Here is a 22,542-nt window from a genome sequence, read left to right as displayed (position 1 = left end):
ATTTCGTTTAAGTCTTAGTCTTAATCTTTCTTATTTTTAGTTTTGAATTCTTCGAGTTTAGTATAGCATTTTAGTTTGTGTTTTTAAAAGCATTTTGAGTCTTTTGATTTGTTTTAATGTTTTAAAGTTTAGTTTTACATTCTTTGAGTCTAGTTTAGTGTTTTATATTATGTTTTTACGTTTTTAAGTCAAATCCAAGTGATTAACAATCCCTCCTAATCCCCGGTCCAGAACGATCCCTACTTGCACCTATACTACAATTGATAAAAAGAGGGTTTAATTTGTGTGCGTATAAAACTCGCATCAAATTTTGGCGCCGTTGCCGGGGATTAGCAACTTTGCTAATCCCTTGGTTCTTTTTTTTTTTTTTTTTTTTTTTTTTTTTTTTTTTTTTTTTGTTTAGTTGTTTTCGTTTTAGTTTCTAAATTAGTGTTGTTTTCTTTGTTTGTTGTTACTTTTCATATTTGATTTAGTTCTCTTTCTTTGATTTTAGGTGCTAAAGAAGTAAGATATGGATTTTGCTAGCATTCAAGCTCAATTGGCAAATCTTACTTCTAAATTGTCGCCGTATGCCGAAAGGACCACAATGCAGAGTGTCCCTACATTTGATGCTTCATATAGGCAAGGATTTCAAGCCAATCAATGTCCACAAAGAGATTGGAGGGATCATTCAAACTCTATATGGTGGGAAGATCAACAAGTTCAACGTGAAGCATATTGGCAACCATATGAGGAGTTCTATTCAAGACCTATGCAGCCACCACAACTTCATATGCAATATGCTCAATTAAATTCAAGTTCGCCAATAGATTATATTCAAATTCTTAATGAAATAAATTCTTTGGCGCAGGGGTCACAAAATCAAGCCAAGGAGGCTCAACAAGAAGCATATTGGCAACCATATGAGGAGTTCAATACAACACCTATGCAGCCACCACAACCTCCCCCACAACAATTCCAATCAAGTTCAAGTATGTCCATGGATAATGATAAAAATTTTCAATTACTAACCTCTTTGACGCAGGACGAACAAAATCAAGACAAGAAGTTGGGTAAATTGGACGAGCAATTTGGGCAGATTATGGAGTTCATGAAACAAATTCAAGAGCAGAGTGAACTCTCCAACTCAACTATTGAAAACTCGAAGGAAGATTTTGAAATCCATAATGCTATCACTTTGGGAAGTGCTATGGAGGTTGGAGCTGACCTAAAAATGTCCAAACATAGCCTAGAAGTGGATGAAGAGCTGCTAATTGAGGAGGAGGAAGAAGACATGCACACGGCAAGGGTAGAACAACCCTTGCCGCAGCCCCCTAAGCCCTCTAAACCACCCACCACCAGTAAGGACGTCCCAATTCCATGTTATTCTGATGTTATTCCACCCAATGTCCCTTTTCCTAGCAGGTTTTTGATTCCCAACCAAGAAGAGAGTAAAAAGGACATCGTGGAAGCCTTCCCAAAGGTGCAAAATGCTATTCAAATTCTTGGTGCAACACAGCAAGTTTTAGATGGTGTTGAATTCTTCAAAGGACTTTGTACACCAAGAAGAATGATTCAAGAGAAGGTAGTGGCTGGAGAAGATGTAGAAGGCATCAAAGAGGACATATTTGAAACCACAATTCCCAAGGAAGTTGGATTTTATGACACGGGACAAGTCATAACTTTCGAAGGGGTGTTTATTCTGGAGTTCATTTTGGAGCACACAGGTAAGCCGCCTCCCCGAATTTCAATTTTCTTTTATACTAACATGTGGTTAATGATTCAGGCACCCAATCTGGAATTTAAACTATTACCGGATCATTTCAAGTATCACCGCCCATTCAAAGATAAATTCCATGCCGTTTGATTTTATTTATGTAAAAAAAAAAAAAAAAAAAAAAAAAAAAAAAAAAAAGATACTAAACATGGAGAAAGATGGAGCCTTCACAGAGGATGTTTACGTGAAGCCCCGCTACGAGGCGTCGAAGCAGAAGGAATAGAAGCGGAAGGCATAGGAGCGGAAGGCGCAGAAGCGGGAGGCATCGGAGCGGAAGCCATCGGAGCTAGAGCATTCCAGGCCTCAATACTTGGCCAAGCGCTGGATGACCCAGGAAAAAGGTGCCTCTGGAGACAAGCCGCAAGCCTTTGACGGTCACTGTGAATTCGACCCTCAGATTCTTGCAGCTCATCAAGCTTTCTCTTCATGCCCGACGAATAGTTATTTGCAAGCACATGCAAACTTCTATTCTCGTACTTAAGCTGCTGGATCTCTTGCTTAAGACTCTCCACCTCTGCCATCAATGATTCCACCTGACGGGAGCGGGCAAGCAGGCGTTGGCCCATGTTGGACACAGAACTCGCACACTGAACACTAAGTGCGAGGGACTCTTGAACGGCCAACTCATCGGACCGTCCTGACAGCAGCCTACTATCTTTTGGAGTGAGGAGGTTCCTAGCTACTATTGTAGCTGTTGTGGCGTCCTGCATCACGGAGTCTTCACCTGTAAGAAGACCGTTAGAAGATAAGAAAGAAGGGCGCCATACGTTACCTTGACGCGGCGCACCCGTATCACTGCTAAGGCTCAATTCCAAGCTAAGGTTCGATGAGTTTGCCATTTTTCAAAAGTGTTCAAAGAAAAGGGATGGAGTTAAATTTCAAAGGGCTGGAGTCGATCTTCAAGAATGGGAAATCTTCAGAGAGTGTTTGTTGTGGTGATCGATAGCTCAATAAAAAAGCCAAGGCGACGCGTCCACCGATTCAAAAAGCCGGAATTTCCGGCGTAATTTTGGCGACGCTTTCTCGGCTTTTCAGAAGACGCGTTCAACTTTGTCAAAAGATTTCTTCTTTTCAGACAACACGTGGAGGCCATCACCGCAACTACATATCTTTAGCCGACAAGCGCAAAGTTCGGCGACGCTTTCTCTGCTTTTCAGAAAACGCGTGCAGCTTTGTCAAAAGGAGCCGCATCTGCACTACCACGTGTCGTTCAGAAAGAGAAGGGGCGTCGTTCAGAAATCGAAGGGGCGCCTGCTCAGAAATCGAAGAGGCGTATTCAAAGATCGAAGAGGCGCCACTATTTCAAAAAGCCGGAATTGCGGGATCAAAACGTTTGTCGACAAGGGTAAAAAGTACCACCACTTGATATTATCTCTATATATGTCGACCTTCGTCTTTTATGGCAGGGCAAACCTGAAGAAAATGCCCAACTCTCCCTCACCTCTGAGGGCGCACTCCCAGCAAAGCCTTTCAAAATACTCAATTCTTTCTTCTTCCCCAAAGATGATACCAGATGCCTGGAGTACATATGACCCAGGAGGAAACGGCGGATTGAAGCATGTGCTGATTCATTCACCGCTTCTTCAAAGCAAAGGTATCTCATATCATCAAGGTCAAAAGCAAAAGTATCTCATATCATGCTCTTTCCCTGTCTTTTTCTTTGTCCTTGTTCTTACTCGCATGGCAAAGTAAAAGAAGCAATCAGCCGGCACTTGGAGTCAATCTTCCGATCTGGAGCCAACTGCCTGGAATCTATTCCTGATTGCTTACCTAGCGTTGCTCTCGAGTAGTCATCTTCAACGGTTGATACACTTCCGGAGAAGGGACCACTTCTGCAAAGGAGAGCGAGTAAGGCAAGTGAAAATGATACATTGAAGCATGTGGAGACAAACATAGGCTGAGTTATCCTCCAACCCTTTTCAATACGAATTGGAAAGATTGAACAAAGAAACAGACCAAAAAGGTAAGCTCAGAACTTCGGGGGAGACCAAAAGAACCATCCTGCTGCCCAGTTCAAGAAGTAGCACAAAGGAAAATCAACGATGGGCGGAAACCAGTTCGAGAGTAAGCCTGTGGAATCATCAAGATCAAGCCTCAATGCAATCAACAAAGAGAAGAGGGAATTTACACTCCATAACCAGATTTGCGTCCCTAAACTCTTCTCTTTGTTAATTACATTCTGCCATGTTTAGTATGTTTAGTTGTTGTTTGTGTGTTTACTTATGTTTTGTGTGAATCTATGCTTAAAACATTGAGGACAATGTTTGATTTAAGTGTGGGGGGTAACTAATGTTGTTAATGCAAATTCGTGGGATTTTATCACCCATAACTTCAAATGTTGTTCCTTGCTGTTTTAAGGTGTTTTTAAGTTGTTTTAGAGTGTTTTAGTATGTTTTGTTTTTATAAAAGCACATAAAAATTTGAAAAATTGTTTTGAAAAGCCTAAAAAGAGTGTTTTGAGTCGTTTTTGTGAGTTTGTGTCTTAGGGTACCTTCCAACACAATGATAAGGATTTGGTTTGTAATTGCATGACTGTTAAAAAGAGTTATAAACATAGAGAAAAGTTTGATTTACTCTTGGTTTATGCTTAGTTATGGTTATAATGTATGACTTCACATGCAATCATAAAAGAAAAATTCGTTTTTGTAACATGCTTGAAGGAAGGAACTCAAACAAACGCTACAACCCTGTGAGACTCGAGCCATTACCTTCTTTGGAGAGTTATTTTCTGTGATTCTTTGTTTTCTAAAGTTGTTGAATGATCTCATTATTCCTTGCTTGGTTGCTACTTAGAATGCAATTGTATCATGATAGAACTAAATGCTAGAACTTATATCCGTTTCATTCAAAGCATGATATTGAGTTGCATAACATATATCAAGATGAAGTTGTGTAGTTGCCACCATAGCCAAATAGCCTTACTTCCCATATTTCGTATATATTGTAAGTCTTAACACCGTTGAGCCTCGTTTAACCTATTTTCTTTGCTAACCATATCACCCCTTACCTAGCCTAGATTAGGACCATCCGTACCCTTGTTCTTAAAAGATAGTGAGCATGACTTAAATGAATTCCTTTTGAGTACATTTTGCAAGAAAATGAGTGTGGGGGAGTAAAAGTTTGTTCTTAAGTTTGTATGTTTTGAGAGTCAAAAGAAAAGAAAAAAAAAATTGTGAAAAACATATGAAAAAGAAAAACAGAAAAGAAGAGAAAAGAAAGAAAGAAAAAAAAAAAAAAAGAGCTTGTTCCCCCTTGTTGTTCAAAAGTTGAGTTTTCATTCAAAAGTGAATTCTACGTTAATTCAAATGCTTTGCTCGCTATTTCTTTAAGAACCTTTGTTTTCCATATACCTTCTTTGTTAGCCAAATACCTTTAGCCCAGTTACACCCCTTTGACTTCTATCTTGATCGTTATGTGTTCAATAATGTGGAGTTTGAAATTGATATGAGCTTATGGAATCACTGGTTCTCATTCTAAGTAGTAGCATTCCATTCATGAGATCATATTCATGTCATTATCGTAAATCCAGAAAATGCTTTCCTTGTTATAACATATGTGAGTGTTCGTCTACATGTTTACATCAATCTTCTCACATATAACTAGTGTAGGGTGTGTAGTCAGAAAATCTGTGTGAAAAACGAGTGCATATCTTGTAAGGATTTGAGCAATTTCTCTAAGGCATGTTACTACATTCGAAATGTGTTTTAAATGCTTAATTGTGAACTAGTATGTGGTGACTATGATTAAGAATGTACTTAAGTGTAATGATGGCAAAAATCTGTGGGAATGATGATTTTTAACTTGTCATGTGCTTTGGAAATCCCTAAGACGGTTGTTGGAAGGTTTAGGTTGTGTTTTACTTGTTTTGTTTCGTTTGGTTTTGTTTTGTTTTTCTTTCTGTTTTGCTCGAGGACTAGCAAAAGATAAGTGTGGGGGTATTTGATAGGAGCATATTCATGCGACTTAAATGGCTTGTTCTCGTGCATTTACGTTATGTTTCTTTAGTTATTTTAGTACTTTAAGCTATTTTCGTGTGTTTGTAGGTCCAAAGGGCTAAAGGAGCAAAAAAGATGCATTTTGGAGACTTTTGGAGCACTTTTGGGCTAAGGACGGATAGCTTATGCTTGAAGCCAAAGTGTTGGACGAAATTGAAGACCTAATTGGAGCCAAAGTGTTGGAACCTTGTTCTCTTTAGTTTTAGGACATTTAAACCTTTCCTAATCCCAATCATGCCATGCATAACACACATCCATTCTAACACATTGTCATTGCACATGCATTTCCTTCATTAGTTAACCCACATGCACTTATCACTTATCATCACCACATATCATATCACTTAATCACTTATCACTTATCATCACCACTTAACCACTTATCATATCATAACCACATATCATATCACTTATCACTTATCACTTAACATATCATCCACCTACTTCACCTACAACATCCACCTACTTCACCTACAACATCCACTTCACCTACAACATCCACCTACTTCACCTACAACATCCACCTACTTCACCTACAACATCCACTTCACCTACAACATCCACCTACTTCACCTACAACATCCACCTACTTCACCTACAAATGACATAGCCATATGTTCCCTCCACTACTCCTATAAATACCCTTGCATTCATTCATTCATAGACATCTCATTCACAACACAACACCCCTCAAACACTTCCATTCTTTCCTTAGCCGTGAGTCCCCCCTCCCTACTAATCCAAACACCAACCATTTTTCCATTTCCATCACTCCTCACTCCATTCCACACTTCCATTCCCCCAAACCAACTATCCTTAGACCTTATGCTACAATAAAGAGGAAGAGAAGAGGGCCTAAACGTTCATACAATTCAAGTTTGAGTTGTTGGAATGTTTAGGTGTTTCTTTGATTTCAATGTTTAATTTTAATTCTCTTTGTTTTGTATGAGGAACTAAACCCCCCCTTAGCTAGGGGGTGATTCGAAATATATGTTTATGTTTGCATTTTGATTTGATTACTTCTAATTGCGTTTCATAAGTTGTGGATTCAATTTGTTTAACCGTTTGATTGATAACTTATTTATGTATGTTTATTGAGAGTGCACACTTAATTTTCATGCATGAATATGACGCTAGAATATAAGTGAGTTTCACCTAATCGTTATGAACTTATATTCACAAGTAGTGAAGGTTGCTTATAAACAATCGCGTTAAACGAATTCTTGGCATAAGTTTCATGCAATCATAGTAACGAATGCCTCGTCAACACTTATAGTTTTCATGATGCTTAATGATTCTTGCTTGTTTCTCTATTATGCAATTCATGTAGGGAACTTGTGAGGAATGCTTTGGGTTGTCGTATGCAATCATCCAATTCATTAACTTAAGGAAAACTTGACGGTTAATTTAAGCGGACCTAATTAACCCGGGGTGTTGAGAATTCATGGTTTATTGAAATGCAATTGGAAATCATTTTATTATGCAAGTGTAACATGTATGGAGATGAACCCCTTAGCTAGCCATACCATCCATTCATTTCCGTCAATTTCATATTTACAATTTGTTTTCTTTACAATCTATCCATTTTAGTTTAAATTCGTCCAAAATCAATCCCCCCATATTTCGTTTAAGTCTTAGTCTTAATCTTTCTTATTTTTAGTTTTGAATTCTTCGAGTTTAGTATAGCATTTTAGTTTGTGTTTTTAAAAGCATTTTGAGTCTTTTGATTTGTTTTAATGTTTTAAAGTTTAGTTTTACATTCTTTGAGTCTAGTTTAGTGTTTTATATTATGTTTTTACGTTTTTAAGTCAAATCCAAGTGATTAACAATCCCTCCTAATCCCCGGTCCAGAACGATCCCTACTTGCACCTATACTACAATTGATAAAAAGAGGGTTTAATTTGTGTGCGTATAAAACTCGCATCAAAAACAAAACTCATCATCTATCTACTTGTAAGTCCGGAGTTTTTTGGTTTTTTTCTCTCGATACAAAATAAATTAGTCCTTCTGTGTTTCTAAATTATTAAGTTTGAAGTGATTTTCTAAGTATAATTTTATCGATGTCTTACGTGTGAAAATAAATAATTTTCTTATATAAAGTTAGGGCACTATTTTTAGCATCGTTCCGGACCTAAAAAATCTTTGGATCGGCCCTGTTCATTACAAAACTAAATGAATTAACTTTGTTGGCCACGATCAAAAATAAAGTTAAGAGAACTGGAAATAATGGGTGTTAATTGCTACCCTACAAAATTCTCAAACCCAAACCGCTAGAGAGAAAAACTAAGAAAAAAATTCCAAGTTGCCGACCTCTGTTTTTGGCTTGGGGTTGGTCAATCCCTCTTGGTTCTCCTATCTTCTAACCATCTTCCTCTTTTAGTTGTGGTTGTTTTTTCGCTCTGGTGAGTATTCATCAGTTGTAGTTGCTTTCTCGCTCTATTGAAAAGAAACTTTCTAACGTCTAGCGGTGATTGTTGTTCATAATTGAGGTGATGTTTTTATACTTCTTATGGAGGAAGCTTAATGTTTGTTGAATGTGACTCATCATTGTTTATTTTTACTCACAATTGCAAAACCATTAGAGGGTGATGCGATGTTTTACTCGTGGTGCCTTTAAAGTAGTTCTACAATGGTTTGGTCCTTGTAATTGTTATCTTTCATGTTGATTAGATGTGGGTCCTTCTTCACTAGGAATTATATTTTATTCTAGATGAGTTTGTAATTGTAAAATTGTGGTGTTTCTTCTGATGTGTGTGATATCTTGGTTACGTTTGGCATACCTAACATGTGTATATTGTTCTTAATAAATTTTCATTTCATCTAAAAAAGGGCTGAAATATATAATTAATTAAGTTTAGATAATGTGTTGACCAATTTAATTATCATCTACTGACTGGAGCATATATTTAGTAGATGGCGCTTTACTGCAGGGGTGAAAAATAATTATGTCTATGTACACTGGTGCAGATTTGGTCTTTACTGATCTTCCTTACACCTAACAAATAACAGTTTAATTCATTAATTCTATTGTTTGTCAAAAAATAAAATAAAATAAAATAAAAGAATGAAATAATGGAGCATATATTTGTATATGGAACTAATTTGCCCTATGTGATGTTAATTAAGCTTGCAATCATTCACTTTTTTAGATGTATACATGATATCCCTGTCAGAAAACACTGAATTATTTAATTAATGAGTTTTCTATTGGAATCTAATTTCTCCCTTAAATGCAGGTAGCAAGATAAAGTAGTTGTTAGAGCAATATCAGAATATATGATTGTATATGGGGATGCATCTTTTTTTTTGGTTGTTAAAATTGTATATGCGGATGTCATTGCACTAAGTGCGTGAGAATGCAGAAGAAATAAACAGTTTTAGTGTGAAACCGTGACAGTGGTTTGTCTCCTCGAAGATATGTATCAGTTTTGCTAATATAAGCAAAATAGATTATGACCGTTTAGGGTTGATTCAGACTTTGTTCTAGAATCACGTGAGTAATATGTATTTTGCATAGAAGCCGAAAACCTTATATGAACTTGAGGTTTTCTGATGTATATATTTATAGAATGAAAACGACGACTGGATTGGCGCGGGGGGTGGGGTGTCCTGATGTATATATTTATAGAATGAAAAGGAAGACGGGATTGGGGTTGGAGGGTGGGGTGTGGTTGTTCAAGCTCTTATTTAGAGGAAATAAGGAGACACTAAAAGTGTGGGGTCTTAAGAGTAAGAAACAGGAGACAGATGCTTAATGAGTATATATTTCCACTAGACGCCTTGATGTTTATAAAAGGACATGGTCGTTGGTGCGAGGCCGTGATTTCTTTAGGGTTTCGGTGTTCTTGTTCATTTTTCGGCGAATCTGCTAAGCGACGACTAACGCCACCACCTAGAATTTGTAGCCCACCGACCTTCTTGGACCATCGTAGGCTGCGAATCAACACCGTTAAGTTTACGACACCCGCAACCTTTACTGGAAAAATTAGTCGTCTTTCGTCCACTTTTGAACTTCGTGGCATGTATAAAACTTTTTCCTCATGTTGAGTTCTACATGTCTGTAAACTTAGGTGGAATTTGGAGTAGTCAGAAACTAGGTTTCTGTTCGTCAAAAACCACTGGGAAAACTCAGTAACATCGATTTATAGAATGAAAACGACGAGGAGATTGGGGTTTTTTTTGTTGTGGGGGGGGGGGGGTGATGTGGTTGTTCAATCTCTATTTTAGAGGAAATAAGGAGACCCTAAAAGTGTGGGGGTCTTAAGAGTAAGAAACAGGACACATTGAAAGTGATGCTTATTGAGTATATATTTCCACTAGATACTTTGATGTTTATAAAAGGATATGGTCATTGGTGCGAGCCCGCAACTTCTCTAGGGTTTCGGCGGTCTTATTCATTTTTCGGCGAATTTGTTAAGTGGCGACTGACGCCACCACCTAGAATTTGTAGTTCACCGACCTTGTTGGACCATCGTAGGCTGCGAATCAATGTTGTGAAGTTTACGACACCCGCAACCTTTATCAGCAAAATTAGTCATCTTTCGTCCACTTTTGGACTTCGTGGTATGCATAAAACTTGTTCCTCGTGTTGAATTTTACATATCTGTAAACTTTGGTGGAATTTGGAGTTGTCGGAAAACTAGGTTTCTGTTCGCCGAAAACCCCAGCGCGCGGTGGCGCGTAGGAAAACTCAGTAACATGGATTTTGGGCAGAAAGATGTTCTCGATGCCATGGGCACATATCCAAGGTCCGTTTGTTGAAACTCGATACGATGATTCGATTATTCAGTTTTTGAGATAATTGTACAACTACTTAATTTTCGTAATTGATGATAATTTGACTGTTGGATCGTCGTGCAGTTTTTTCAAATGCTATTTATTGATTGTTGAACGTTTAAGAACTTGTGGAACAGAAATCTGACATTCAGATCTTCCGAATTTGAGAATCTAGAGTTGTTGACCCTAACGTGGCATACTTTGACGACTATTGACCTTTTAGTTAACTTGCCCTAAATTATTTTGGTGTATCATTTATATATAGAATTTTGAGTTAAGACTTGTGTTTTTTTTCTTAGGCATTGATTGTATTTGAGTGCTTCGATCTTCATGCTAGTTGATAGTAGTTTAGACTTCAGGTGCATTGACTGTAATATTATGTGATAAGTATTTTTGCTATGAAAATCCTCATATTGATATGCTTGTGGACATGACATGAAAGTATAAATGTGTTATTACCCCGCCATCGATATGCTTTGTGAAATGATATATATGTGTATGTTTGAATGATAGCGAACTAAGAGGGCTTGTAGAGAACTGTTATCATTGTATACTTTCTTTCTGGTTCCATGAGTATATTTGGAACCCTAGATTTCTATCTTTCGTTCTAATTTCATGAGTTCTAAAACCCATGTGAATACCTTCATTCTAGGTTTTCCATGAATATGTCTGGGCCTAGAATTCTTTGTGTAACCATGAGCATGTCTGGGACAAAAGCTTTACTTGGATTTGCCATGAGTGTGTCTGGAATTCAGTATGTATATCTTTGTTTCTAGTTCCATGAGTATGTCTGGAATCTTGTAATTGTTTCTGTTATCTGATTCCTTTGAGTAAGTCTGGATTATGGAACTTTATGAAATGTGCCGCTACAGTCCTTTTAGTTTATTATATGTATGAAAAGTGGGTTGAATGCCTATGTGGATTCAATCAAGATTTGTGAATAAGGTTTGCTTATATACAAAAGATTGCGAAGTGATGTTTTTTTAATTTTATTTATTTATTATTATTTTTTTTTTCAACTGAGATCGAATGATGTATAAATCACATATGTCTTATTACTATCACTCACACGATTGCAAGCTTCATAGCTTATCTAAGTTTTTGCTTTGCCCGGTGCACCATTCCCACGGTGTAGAGCTATTTCTTGTAGAGTGCAGGTAGTGGTTAGAGAACGAGGATTTCAAGGGGTGTATCCCTTTATTGTAATTTCGTTTCCACGTGTATATTATTATTATGTAGGAGTCCCATTTGACTTTATGTATTATTGTACTGCAATTTTTTGCTCCCACATGTCTATTCCGGGTGTATCTTGAAATCGGGACATGACATTCATATTATAGACAGTTGAATCTTGGGAGACGGATGCCTCCCAAATTACAAACATAAAAGTAGGGACAAAATTCTGTTTTTAAGAGATTGCATTCGTGCAAGTCTCAATCTCTAAGTTTATTAGTTTTCTTCAACTTTACTCATTTATCTTCTTGTTGATATATTTATAAGTTTGTCGTTATAACATATATTCACTGTTGTAATACTTCTTCGTTTGGATAACGTATGCTATCAAGTTTTGAGTTTTCTTATAACGAACATATAAGTGTTGTTCATATTCTTCTTTAATTAATAAATCTTATTAATCATATTTTTCTGAAATTACTCTAACAGTAGTATCTTTAGTAAACAAATAAATAACAAATCCTAATTTATAGCAGAAAGTGGGTGTCCCTTTTGAAAAACAAAGTTCTCATTTTCACTCCTTGTGGCTGCCATTTAATTAACCCTTCCTTACTGTGCTAACTTTGACCGTATGCGCAATGCATCTTTTTGTGCGGCACAAATGGTTCAACCTTTTTTTCCCACTGTTAGAGCCTATGAAAAGGGACCAAATCGATAATATTGATTATATTTGTATCATGCCACTGAAAAACATGCATGGAGAGCATTTTGGGTTCATTCCCTATGCCAGGGACAAGGAGTAGGCCAAGTTGAGGATCACATTGATATGAATAATTTGACTACAAAAACTACACAAAAAGTTTTTCTCAAATGGCTAGATTGTGTCTTATTATGCGTGGTTTGAATATATTCAGGTATTTATTTAGGGTTTAAGTGATTTGAATTCATTCACAATGAAGTGGATGGTAATCGAAATCAAGACTTCTAGAAAATTAATGAGGTCTTGGTACCATATTAGCGACCAAAAACCTAACCCTGTTGGAAATGGACCCAAAATTCTTATCAAGCTTACAATTTTTATACAAACATCGGGCTTACATGTGTTACTGTGGCTGCCACCTTTGGTAAAATTGTGTAACTTGCGCAAGTAAAATCAACATAAAGCTGCCAATGACACCTTAGTGCAACAGAGAAAATGTCCATGCTTTACTGAGAAAGATAGAAAACTATAAAACTGTGACACTGAGTAAAAAAGCTCATGCTTTGATTGAGACGACTGCATGAATTAAGTTCAAACATCTGTCGTCTTAATTGACGCTTCAAGACTTCAAGTTAAAATAGAAGACAAATCATTTACATTTTCTGAGTAGTCTGAAGTTTGTGGCAATGCATGTTTCATGCAAGGCTTGTGAATGACTGATAGTCGACGTGAGGTTAGGAGGGTGGGCGGCCCAAACACCTTTATGATGGGTTTTCTTGGGTTGAATTAAAAATTAGGTTTGGTCTGAGCCCAAACTTAATTATTATTCTTAATTAAGCCTGGGTTTAAACTTTAAAGCTTGACCCTTTAGCTCTTGTATATTAACATTGAAAGGAAACCGTTATTAATACTCTATAAAAAAATTATTGTGCACTTTTTTTTATAGTGGTAAGATAGAGGACAAAACAGTGCATGCATAATGACCTTTTGCTCTTCAAAATTATGTTACTGCTGTTAAAATTAAGCAAAAAACAATAAAGTTGTATAAATGTTAAGTTAAAAATGTATTACGATCTAGTGATATTTTTCTTCACTTGTAAGTAAGAGGTTTTAGGTTCGATTCTCTCCAAAAGTAAAATTTGAATCACATTATTGCAAGCTCATTATGAGGCTGAGTCACTCCCTCCCCCTTAATATAGATAACATCGTTTACTTAAAAAAGAAGAAGACATTGAATGGGTTGACAATGGTGGATTAGATTGAAAGAGAACACTGAGGGGAAGGGTTACAATATATTGTTATCAAAATCAGAGTACTCTTCTGCTTGAGTTCCAATCATCTTCCTTAAACTAAATTCAAAAAGAAACTGTGAGACCTAAATTTGATGGATGATGATTATTGTTCAAATTCGTCACATACCTAACACAAAATTGTAAAGTGCTGCATCAGCACAGGGCCGACTGAGACAGCCTAATAAACTTCAGTTTATAAGCCTTGTACGATAAGAGACATACTGATTAAGGCACATCCTTCTTAGCTTTTTTTAGGCCAATAAAGCTTATTCTTACCCTACTCGATTTCTTTTTCATGTCTAAGAGCCAATATAGGTTTTCATTTACTTAAGAAACCTTTTATAGAACCACCATAGGGCACAGCTTGAGCAATACATCCACCTAACTTTTTGGAAGCTCTAATCATATAGTTTTCTCAATATATATGTGTTTCATCTGCATTATTCTCTTAGTAATACCTAATAGTGCTAAAGAAATAACATTTTTGTGTCAAATTTAAATACTACGTACATGATGTTGTAAGTAATACATACAGCCAATATTCAAGGAATCAAATTATTAATCATGGCATGTACATATTTCCACTGTGTCCATCCTATGGTATTATTTTCCTTTTTATTTATTTATTGAAATTCGGCTAATTAATCAAATAAGGGCAAAGCTAAAACTGTGCCATAAATTTCCTCTGGAGAAATTCAGTTAAGAGAAAAGACCACACCACACTTTGATAAAAGTACAATGCTAATTATCCAAATTGTACATCAATGTTAAGAAAAGGGCTTAATCAATCTGGTTCCTCTATGATTCATGTAACGAAGTTTGTAATCCTGAGCACAAACTTTATCATTCTAAAAGCCAATGTAGTATTCAAATATGGTACAAATAAAGCGGTCTCCCTTGTTATTATTATTGTTTTTTTTTTTTTAGTTAATTGTAGTTCCTCATCAAAACTTTAACCAATTTAATTGACAAGTCAACATTAATTCAACACAAAAGTACATAATTTGTAAAAGAATTTAGTGATGCTCGCTTACCGCTCAATTTCCATCTTGTACATGATTTTTCGGTTCAAATCTGAAATTAATAATTAACACAAAAAGCCGAGCCAACAAAATTAATGTTATATTGCAGCCCTAATTTCCTTGCACCGAATATCGACCAAGTATTGTTTTGATTCTGCAAAAAAAAACAAGCAAACCAAAGACGAGGTACAAGTGACACCATTCCAAAGGTCCCTCTAAAACTGTAATTTGAGGCCACAAAAAGAGAAAGACCGTTGTTGGCATCTAGAAAAGACAAAGGGGCTAAACTTGGAGACAAAGTTTCCACACACAACTTGAGAGGTAGAGAGGGCTTTCGCAGACTTTAAGAAAAGGGGGAAGCTATCAGAATCAGATGGCCTCTTTTCCATAAGGTCACTGTCCTCTATTCCAATTCCTAATTCCCTCCCTCCTCTTTTTCTTTCCCGTATGAGTGAATTTTTTGCATGAAAGTAAGGGAAATCGCGGATCCAAAAGACCATCGATCTATACATAGATATAGATATTAGATCAGACAAGACCAATGTGTAGTCATTGTATTGATCATCACTCACCCCATAGTCTCTTTGTGCTTTTGTGCTTTTTTAGGGTTTTATCATTTGAAAGTGATGAGATTGAGGGATCCAAGGAGAAGGGTACTTTTGTTCATGTGCTCTGTTGCTGTTACGCTGAAGAAAGGAAGGGGGGGCTACCACTCCAAGTCTCCCACCATGGTACCATGACCAATTGACCATGCATATTGCTTTGTAGTTTTATCTAGGGTTTTTTGTTTGTTTGGTTTTGTTTTTGTTTTTGGTGGGGTGGTCTTTCATGGAAGACTTGGTCAAAAAGTGATGGCCAAGCACACGCGAATAAACCAGAGAATGAGGGTGCATGATGATTAGATTTTGGAGACGATGAATGATGATGCTTTCGATGATTGTTGGGTCGTTTTCCAAAAGCATATAGTTCTTACAAATGTTAGAAAACTCTCTCAAAGTGAGATTTTTCATAAGTTTTCTGTCGACTCATGTTTTTTATTCAATATTTTATAATATTGGCATGAAATTTGTTCCAAAAACATGAGGTGTCGGTGAGTTCATAGAGAATATCACTTTTGAGAGATTATCTTTAGCATTTCTCATAGTTCATACACATACTCCATCTCTACGCATGCTTCTATAAGAGTACTACTGTTTGAATACACGTATAGCACACACTGATTTTGAAAAGCAAAATTAATAATAACTTAATAATGATATTGTTCTTCCATTGATCAAGAATTCAGATTTTTGGAAAGTATCATGATCTTTCAATAAGAATGGTTTCAATTTTTTCAAATGACCGATTAGAAGATAACATAATATACTGAGTTTTACATCAGTCAACAAGTTACACGTTGACATACGCATGCACAATTGTATCTAACAAAAAATAATGTATTGAGTTTCACATTAGTCAACAATTTACATGTTAACATACGCATGCACAATTGTACCTAATAAAAAGCTACTGGACCTAAGGTCCATGGCACAATTTCAAGACCACGGACAAATAACTCTATGATTAATACTAATCAGTATAAGACAAATCTCATTCTGGTGTTGGGTCATTGCTTCCAAAATACTCGGTATAAGAGAGCGTTATACTGAAGAACCAAAGACAATGGGGTGATTGTTTTCTTGGAGTCATCTCACTTGCCACTGGCCCATAAATTCATCCTGGCATTGAAAACCAGGTTGCCCTTTGTTGTCTGGTTCAACCTGATTCACCCAGCCCAAATGTGGCTCATGTCAATATAAATGGAAATGCAAGGCCCAAATGTAGCTCATGTCAATATAAATGGAAATGCAAGGCCCAAATGTAGCTCATGTCAATTTAATTAGAGGTGTGCTATCCACGTATCTCATTTTACTTCTCACACGTCTCTTGATAATTTATGTTCGTTGATCTTCTTCAATTCATCCGATCTGATGGCTGAAAATTAAAAAGGTGTGTGAGAAGTAAAATAGGGTGTGTAGATATCACACCCCTTTAATTCATGCCTAATCATGGAAGTGCTCTTAGAACCAAGATTGAGTTGCCTTTCCTTTGCTCTTTCTTTGCCCCCTGCCTACTTTCTTCGGATCGTTCTGACGATGCTTATTCTTTTTGATATAACCTCGTCTCAAGGGCCGCCTGCATAGCAATCAATCGTCGTTAGCGCTTCCTACTCCTTCGGCTAACACGAGTGCTCCATTCTCCTTGAATATATCTTTCATCATATTTTGAGTCTTCCTTGCTCTTCCGATGTTAGAACTAAATAGGCTATGCTTGGCGAGATCTCAGCTATCGGGCAAAGAATATCTCCAACTATTACAAGGATTTGAGGTGACCACATGTTGCTTAGGACAATCTAAAACTCTTTTTTTTTTTTTTTTTTTACAGAGAGAGTTTTTGCTCTAGGAGTTTCGTTGCAAAGTAAGTGAGAGAAACTTTCAAACACAGGATTTTGTGATATTTAATCTTTACTTTATTGGAGGACGTCTTGAGCGTCTTGAGTTGAAATTGGACCACTGAAAACAAAATCAAACCAAAAGATTTTGGTTTTTTTTTTTTTTTTTTTAATTTGGTTCAATTTTTTTTCTTTTTTTTTTCAGTTCAGTTTTTTCAATTTTAATCCGATGTTCGGTTCAGTTTGATTTTTCTTCAGTTTTTCGATCCCAGCCCTGCTTTCAAAGTATTCTTCATAATTTTGTGAAGTAGGCAACCTTTTAGGTTTTTTCACGTAACTACAAAATGGGAGCAAATTACAAAACACCAGATAAGCCCCCACTCCAACCGCCAACTTAATTTCAAATTTAATGCAAAGTCCAAATCCTCACTCCTTCGACTTCCTCGCCATCACACACTCACTTCCTTTACATTCTGGCCACATTTCTTCTCGCCCCCCTCCACCCACATTTCCAAGAAAAAACATCATTTTCCTTCTCAGCTAACATAGTTTCTTCTTTAACCAAACCTTTATGATTTATCCATTCGTCCACCGGCAACTTTCTCAACCAAAACCTCCATCAACCCATCAAACAGTCAAAACCCCTTCCTCTCTCCCCAAATTTTCCCGGTACGCCGTCAACCATCCGGTAGGTTAAAACATTGAAAAAGAAGAACCTACTTAGCCATTTCCCCAAAGACCTTTAAGAGACATACACACACACACGTACGGGACACATGAATGGTCGTCTTAGCAAGCTCGGGACTGCGCTCACTGTAGTGTTTGCGGTCACTCTCGCTGCCCTCGTAGCGCAGCTCTTCTTCCTCCTCTGGCGGCGAAGGAAGTCCCGGTTTCCGACCCGCATCGGGCCCCACGAAGCTCATCATAGCAACCACCCACCTAGCTCACTGCACCGCAACATCGACGTGGACGTGGACGAGGTGTTCAAGTGGCAGCAGGGACTGTACGGCGTGTCGTCGAGGGTGTTGTTCACGATCGCGGAGGAGGAAGAGAGAGAGGGTCTGGACTCGGAGACGCCTACAACGACGTATTCATCTTGTGCGGAGAAAGAGACGACGACGACGGTGGTACTGGATGTAGCTGTGACTGTGACAGTAGAGGTGGAGGAGGAAACGCCGCCGTTCACGACTCCTTGTGATTCGCCACCGTACTATACTCCTTCGCCTTCTCCTAGTCGTGATTTTGTAGTCTGAACTGTAAAGAAAGTTCTTTTCTCCATGATCCATCAGTGATCCGAAGTTGGATTGTCGGGTCAAAGCAGGATCGGGTTTGGCAGTCCAATAGTTCATTAATGTGGTTGCAACGGTAGCATTGTAGTTAGGTGATCATTGATGGCTGTTGCTTTTAGTATAACAATGGCAGGAAAGCAAAAGTGGGGAACTGCATATGCAGATTTTATAAAGACTTGGTACTAGACGTTGGAGTAAATGTGTGTAGTTTCTGTGGCACCTCATTTCAACTTTACTCTTTTGTATCTTTTTCTTCTATTTTTATGTGGAAACTGTTAACTACGCTTCAAAAAACATCTTTCTTAAAGAGAGTTTGCAATGTATTCTAAAGACGAGCTGATATATCACATATCTTATCATAAATAAAAGGACACTGAAAAATCCTTCTCTCTTTGGTAATGTTATAGTATATGGAAGCTGTTAATGATCCTTCAAAAGTCTTTTTCGATAAATTTTTCATTATATTCGAATACGAACTAATACATTACATGTCATAACGCAAGTAAAAAATCACTATATTTACTCTTTGCTTATATAATAGTACATGTAAAAATCCTCCTCTCTCTGCTAAAGTTATATTAGCATATGAAAAAGTCCCGTTTGTTCCTCATTCTCATGTATCAAGGTAAAAAAAAAAATCCTAGTTACATATAAAAGAGAAATCTTTCACAACCTTTGCAGACTACCCATTGGGCTTTGGGTCGGTGACCCTAACCTTTTTTTTTTTTTTAGTGTGTCAAATATACAATATAGTATACTAAGTGTTATAATACAAATAATTGAATTTTTTTTTTTTAAGTATTCAACCACTTGTATTATGATATTTGGTATACCGGGCTATATTCCCAACACACTGAAAATCTCTCCCCACCTCGACTATATATGTACTCTTTCCCTTTCTTCAGGCTATTTTTCAAGTTTCTATATGTTTCGGTTTTCGATAGAGTAAATTGTAGCAATGGTCACTCAACTAAAAATTCATTACTATTGGTCCCTCAACTTATCAAAATGTCTAGCTATGGTCTTTTTCATCAACTTCGTCAAAATTTTGTCAAAATGAGTTATGTTGCAAGGACCATTGCTACAATTGGGGTCCCTCAACTCATCAAAACGTGTAGCTATGGTCATTTTCGTCAATTTCATTAGAATTTTGTTAAAACGAGTTATGTTGGAATGACCATTGCCACAATTGGGTTACAGTTGAAGAACCATTACTCGAATTGGATTAAAGTAGAGGGATTATTTCTTCAGTTGGATTAAAGTTGGGGGACCAATGGTAATGAATTTTTTGTTGAGAGACCATAGCTGCACGTTTTGATGAGTTGAAAGACGAATGGTAATGAAATTTTAGTTGATGGATCATTACTTTAATTGAATTAAAATTAAAGAATCATTGTTACAATTTACTCTTTGCGATATTGCAGTGCATTGTTTTCGGCTGTGGTGATAATTTCTCCTTCGTTGGCGATCTACCCGTTGTCGACAATAGTGGTGGCTCCTCATGGTAGCAACTACTGTTTTTTATCTTAAGTAGTGCTAAGGATTTTCTTTGGCTGGCCCATTTATTTGGGCCATATATATATATATTGCAAATCCTTTTCTACCTATAAAAACAAATTAATTGATGCTCAAGGTGCTCTCCCTTTCTCCGGTTGAAAAAAAAAAAATATCACTCGTGACTATTCTCTCTCCCTCGCAAAGGTCTTTACCCACAAACTCTGATTACCAACGGCCGGCCCCTTCTATTGGTTGGGGTACGTAGTAATTACTATGTTTGAATTAAAGAAATAAACTTGGAATTTTGATAAAAGTCGGAATTTATAAATTGACATGCACTAATTTCCTTGTTTGGATTCATAAACATAGAAATTTAGAATTTCCGCGTGGAAAAAAAACTTAGAGTTTGGGACCTCCAATTCCCAAGTTCAAATTCCATGTAAATAGGTGTCATTTCCCAATTTCTACGATTGAGAGTTTAAAAATAACAAATTCCGTATTCAATTCCATTGTTCTTTTAGGTTAGCCAAACAAGAAAATTTACAAATTCTAGAAAATAAAATCTCGTCATTTCAATTTCTGTCATTTTTAAAATCCTTAGTAATCTTAAATTTCTTCATCCAAACACAGTGTAAATTTACTTTTCCTACGACTCTCGGTTGTTTTACTTTGCTTGTTTTCCTTTTGATCCTTGTTTTTGGTGATTTTGTATCTGAACTCAGTTTTTGTTTCTCTATGCTCTGTCTCAATCTCCCTAGGAATTGTCTCAATTTTCCAAACTTTTGTCTTAGTTTATGGCGATTCTCATCTCAGATCTGGGATTCATGCTGTCTTCCACTCCAATGGCTATTCCTAGCCGCAAATCACTGTCCACCCTGCCTCGACCACTCGACTCATCTTGTGTTTCCTCCATGGATTTCTTTGGGAGACATGCTTTCGGTTTGGGTGGTTCTTAAAGTGCTTTTAGCACTATCTAGTGATTTTCCCCCATTTTCCGTTTCATCTAATTGGTTTGTTGGGTCTCCTCCTTGGTGGCGACGGCTTCGCGATGGTGGTGCGGCTGCTTGGGTGGTGGCATCTGGTCCCTCCTTCCAAATCTAGGGTTTTATTTTTTTAATGTGTTATGGGCTCTTTTGTTGGGCATTTTCCCTTGTATTTTATTTGGTTGCACTCTTACTTGTTTGGATGTTTTGGATTCTCTATGGACTTTCCTGACCTTGTATTAGTCTTTATTTAATGAATTTCACTTCGTTTCACCAAAAAAGAAGTCCATCAAGTTGTAGAGTTCTAATGATACTGCAACACAATCGGTATATTACTCAAATATCAAGGTTCTAAAATAGGTTAGGCGCTAGTTGGGCGGCGGGCTAGGGTCTAGCACCTAGGAGGCTAGATTTAAGTAAATTTGTCATATTCTGTATAAATAAATGTTTGTTTATACTTAGAATATATATAATTAAATCATAAATTATAAAATAGAATGACATATATATTATAATGTACTAGAACATAATAAAAACATGGGGACACAAGCATATAATGTGTGTTCATTTAAATATTCAACAAGTCTCTTACAATGTATTAAAAAAAATAATCCAAAATGAAAGTTATATATTTTCTGTCTAAGTGAGTCACAACCTAGACGAATATCTAGGCGGGTCTGGGCGGGCGCCTCAGCAAGTCTAGGCGTCATTTCTAAATTTCAAACGCCTAGGCATTAATTGGGACAGTGGCCAACCGCCTAACGCCTAAACGGCTTTCTCCGCCGAAACTCACCACCATGGAGTTTTATTTGAACTAGAATTCTGAATCTTTGAGTGATGAATTCAACCCTTGTTTAAAAACCAACCATGATCCAAGTAATTTAAACCTCACCAAAATCAATTCTTGTCCTCAACCAACTTTGCCTCGGACTCGGCCGCACCACCAGCAAAGCATTACTGAGCCAAGACTCAACCCCCTTCTTGAGCTCACATCTAGCAGCTCGGCCCAAACATCAAATTTAGATTTCAAGCCCAAAGAGTAGCATACTATAGAAAATATGCATATCGTTGGTCATTCTTGGTTTTTCAACTTTTTTTTTTTTTGGTCAAAGGATACTTCATTAACAAAACAAGTACATGCACATTACAGGTTCAAATATAATATCCACATAAGCAAAATAATGGACCTCAAAAGTAACCCAAAAGCCCAACCAAACTTTGAGCCCATAACAGAGAAACAGACACCTAACGGTCCTAACCCTAAAGGTCTTCTTCTAGCACCTTCATCGATATCGCCGCAGCTCTTCCGACGGTCTCGAAACACCACCACCAACCATACCATTACTAGCACCTCAGAGGTAGAAAGAACAAGGATCTCGTCTTCCAGTAGATAACAACAGATCGAAAACGACCACCAGATGGAAGAAGCTTGTGGGGATACCACAAACAACAGTGCTAGATTCGGCAGACAAAGAGAAGGAGGTGGTGTAGTCACCCGAGCCGTTGTAAACACCGGAAAAAAATGGTCATTCTTGAGCTAACAGTGTGCCAGAGGCAAATGACCAAGTGGATCAATGTGAACGTAGTATCAGCAGAAATTTGTTCCTCAATCTCCAATGAGCAGGCAA

At 37.2% G+C, this 22,542-nt stretch overlaps 1 protein-coding gene and 1 long non-coding RNA gene across 2 annotated transcripts; both read left to right on the top strand.

Moving 5' to 3' along the window:
- The first annotated feature begins 17,506 nt into the window (after nucleotides 1-17,506).
- LOC137711878 (uncharacterized) lies at nucleotides 17,507-18,757 on the top strand. Its single transcript, XM_068451035.2, has one exon. It carries the CDS (start codon nucleotides 17,922-17,924, stop codon nucleotides 18,396-18,398), a length of 477 nt encoding a protein of 158 aa, XP_068307136.2. The 5' UTR covers nucleotides 17,507-17,921; the 3' UTR covers nucleotides 18,399-18,757.
- Nucleotides 18,758-20,066: 1,309 nt separating this feature from the next.
- On the top strand, nucleotides 20,067-21,182 carry LOC148691440 (uncharacterized). The gene is made up of 2 exons (XR_015956013.1): nucleotides 20,067-20,135; nucleotides 20,690-21,182. It is a non-coding gene; the product is annotated as an uncharacterized LOC148691440 (long non-coding RNA).
- The last annotated feature ends 1,360 nt before the right edge of the window (nucleotides 21,183-22,542 follow it).

This window comes from Pyrus communis, chromosome 14 (assembly GCF_041283825.1).
Source record: "Pyrus communis isolate YQ-2024b chromosome 14, ASM4128382v1, whole genome shotgun sequence".
Taxonomy (NCBI): Eukaryota; Viridiplantae; Streptophyta; class Magnoliopsida; order Rosales; family Rosaceae; genus Pyrus; species Pyrus communis.
Note: the sequence above shows the minus strand (reverse complement) of the source record. Positions and strands in the feature narration are given on the sequence as shown.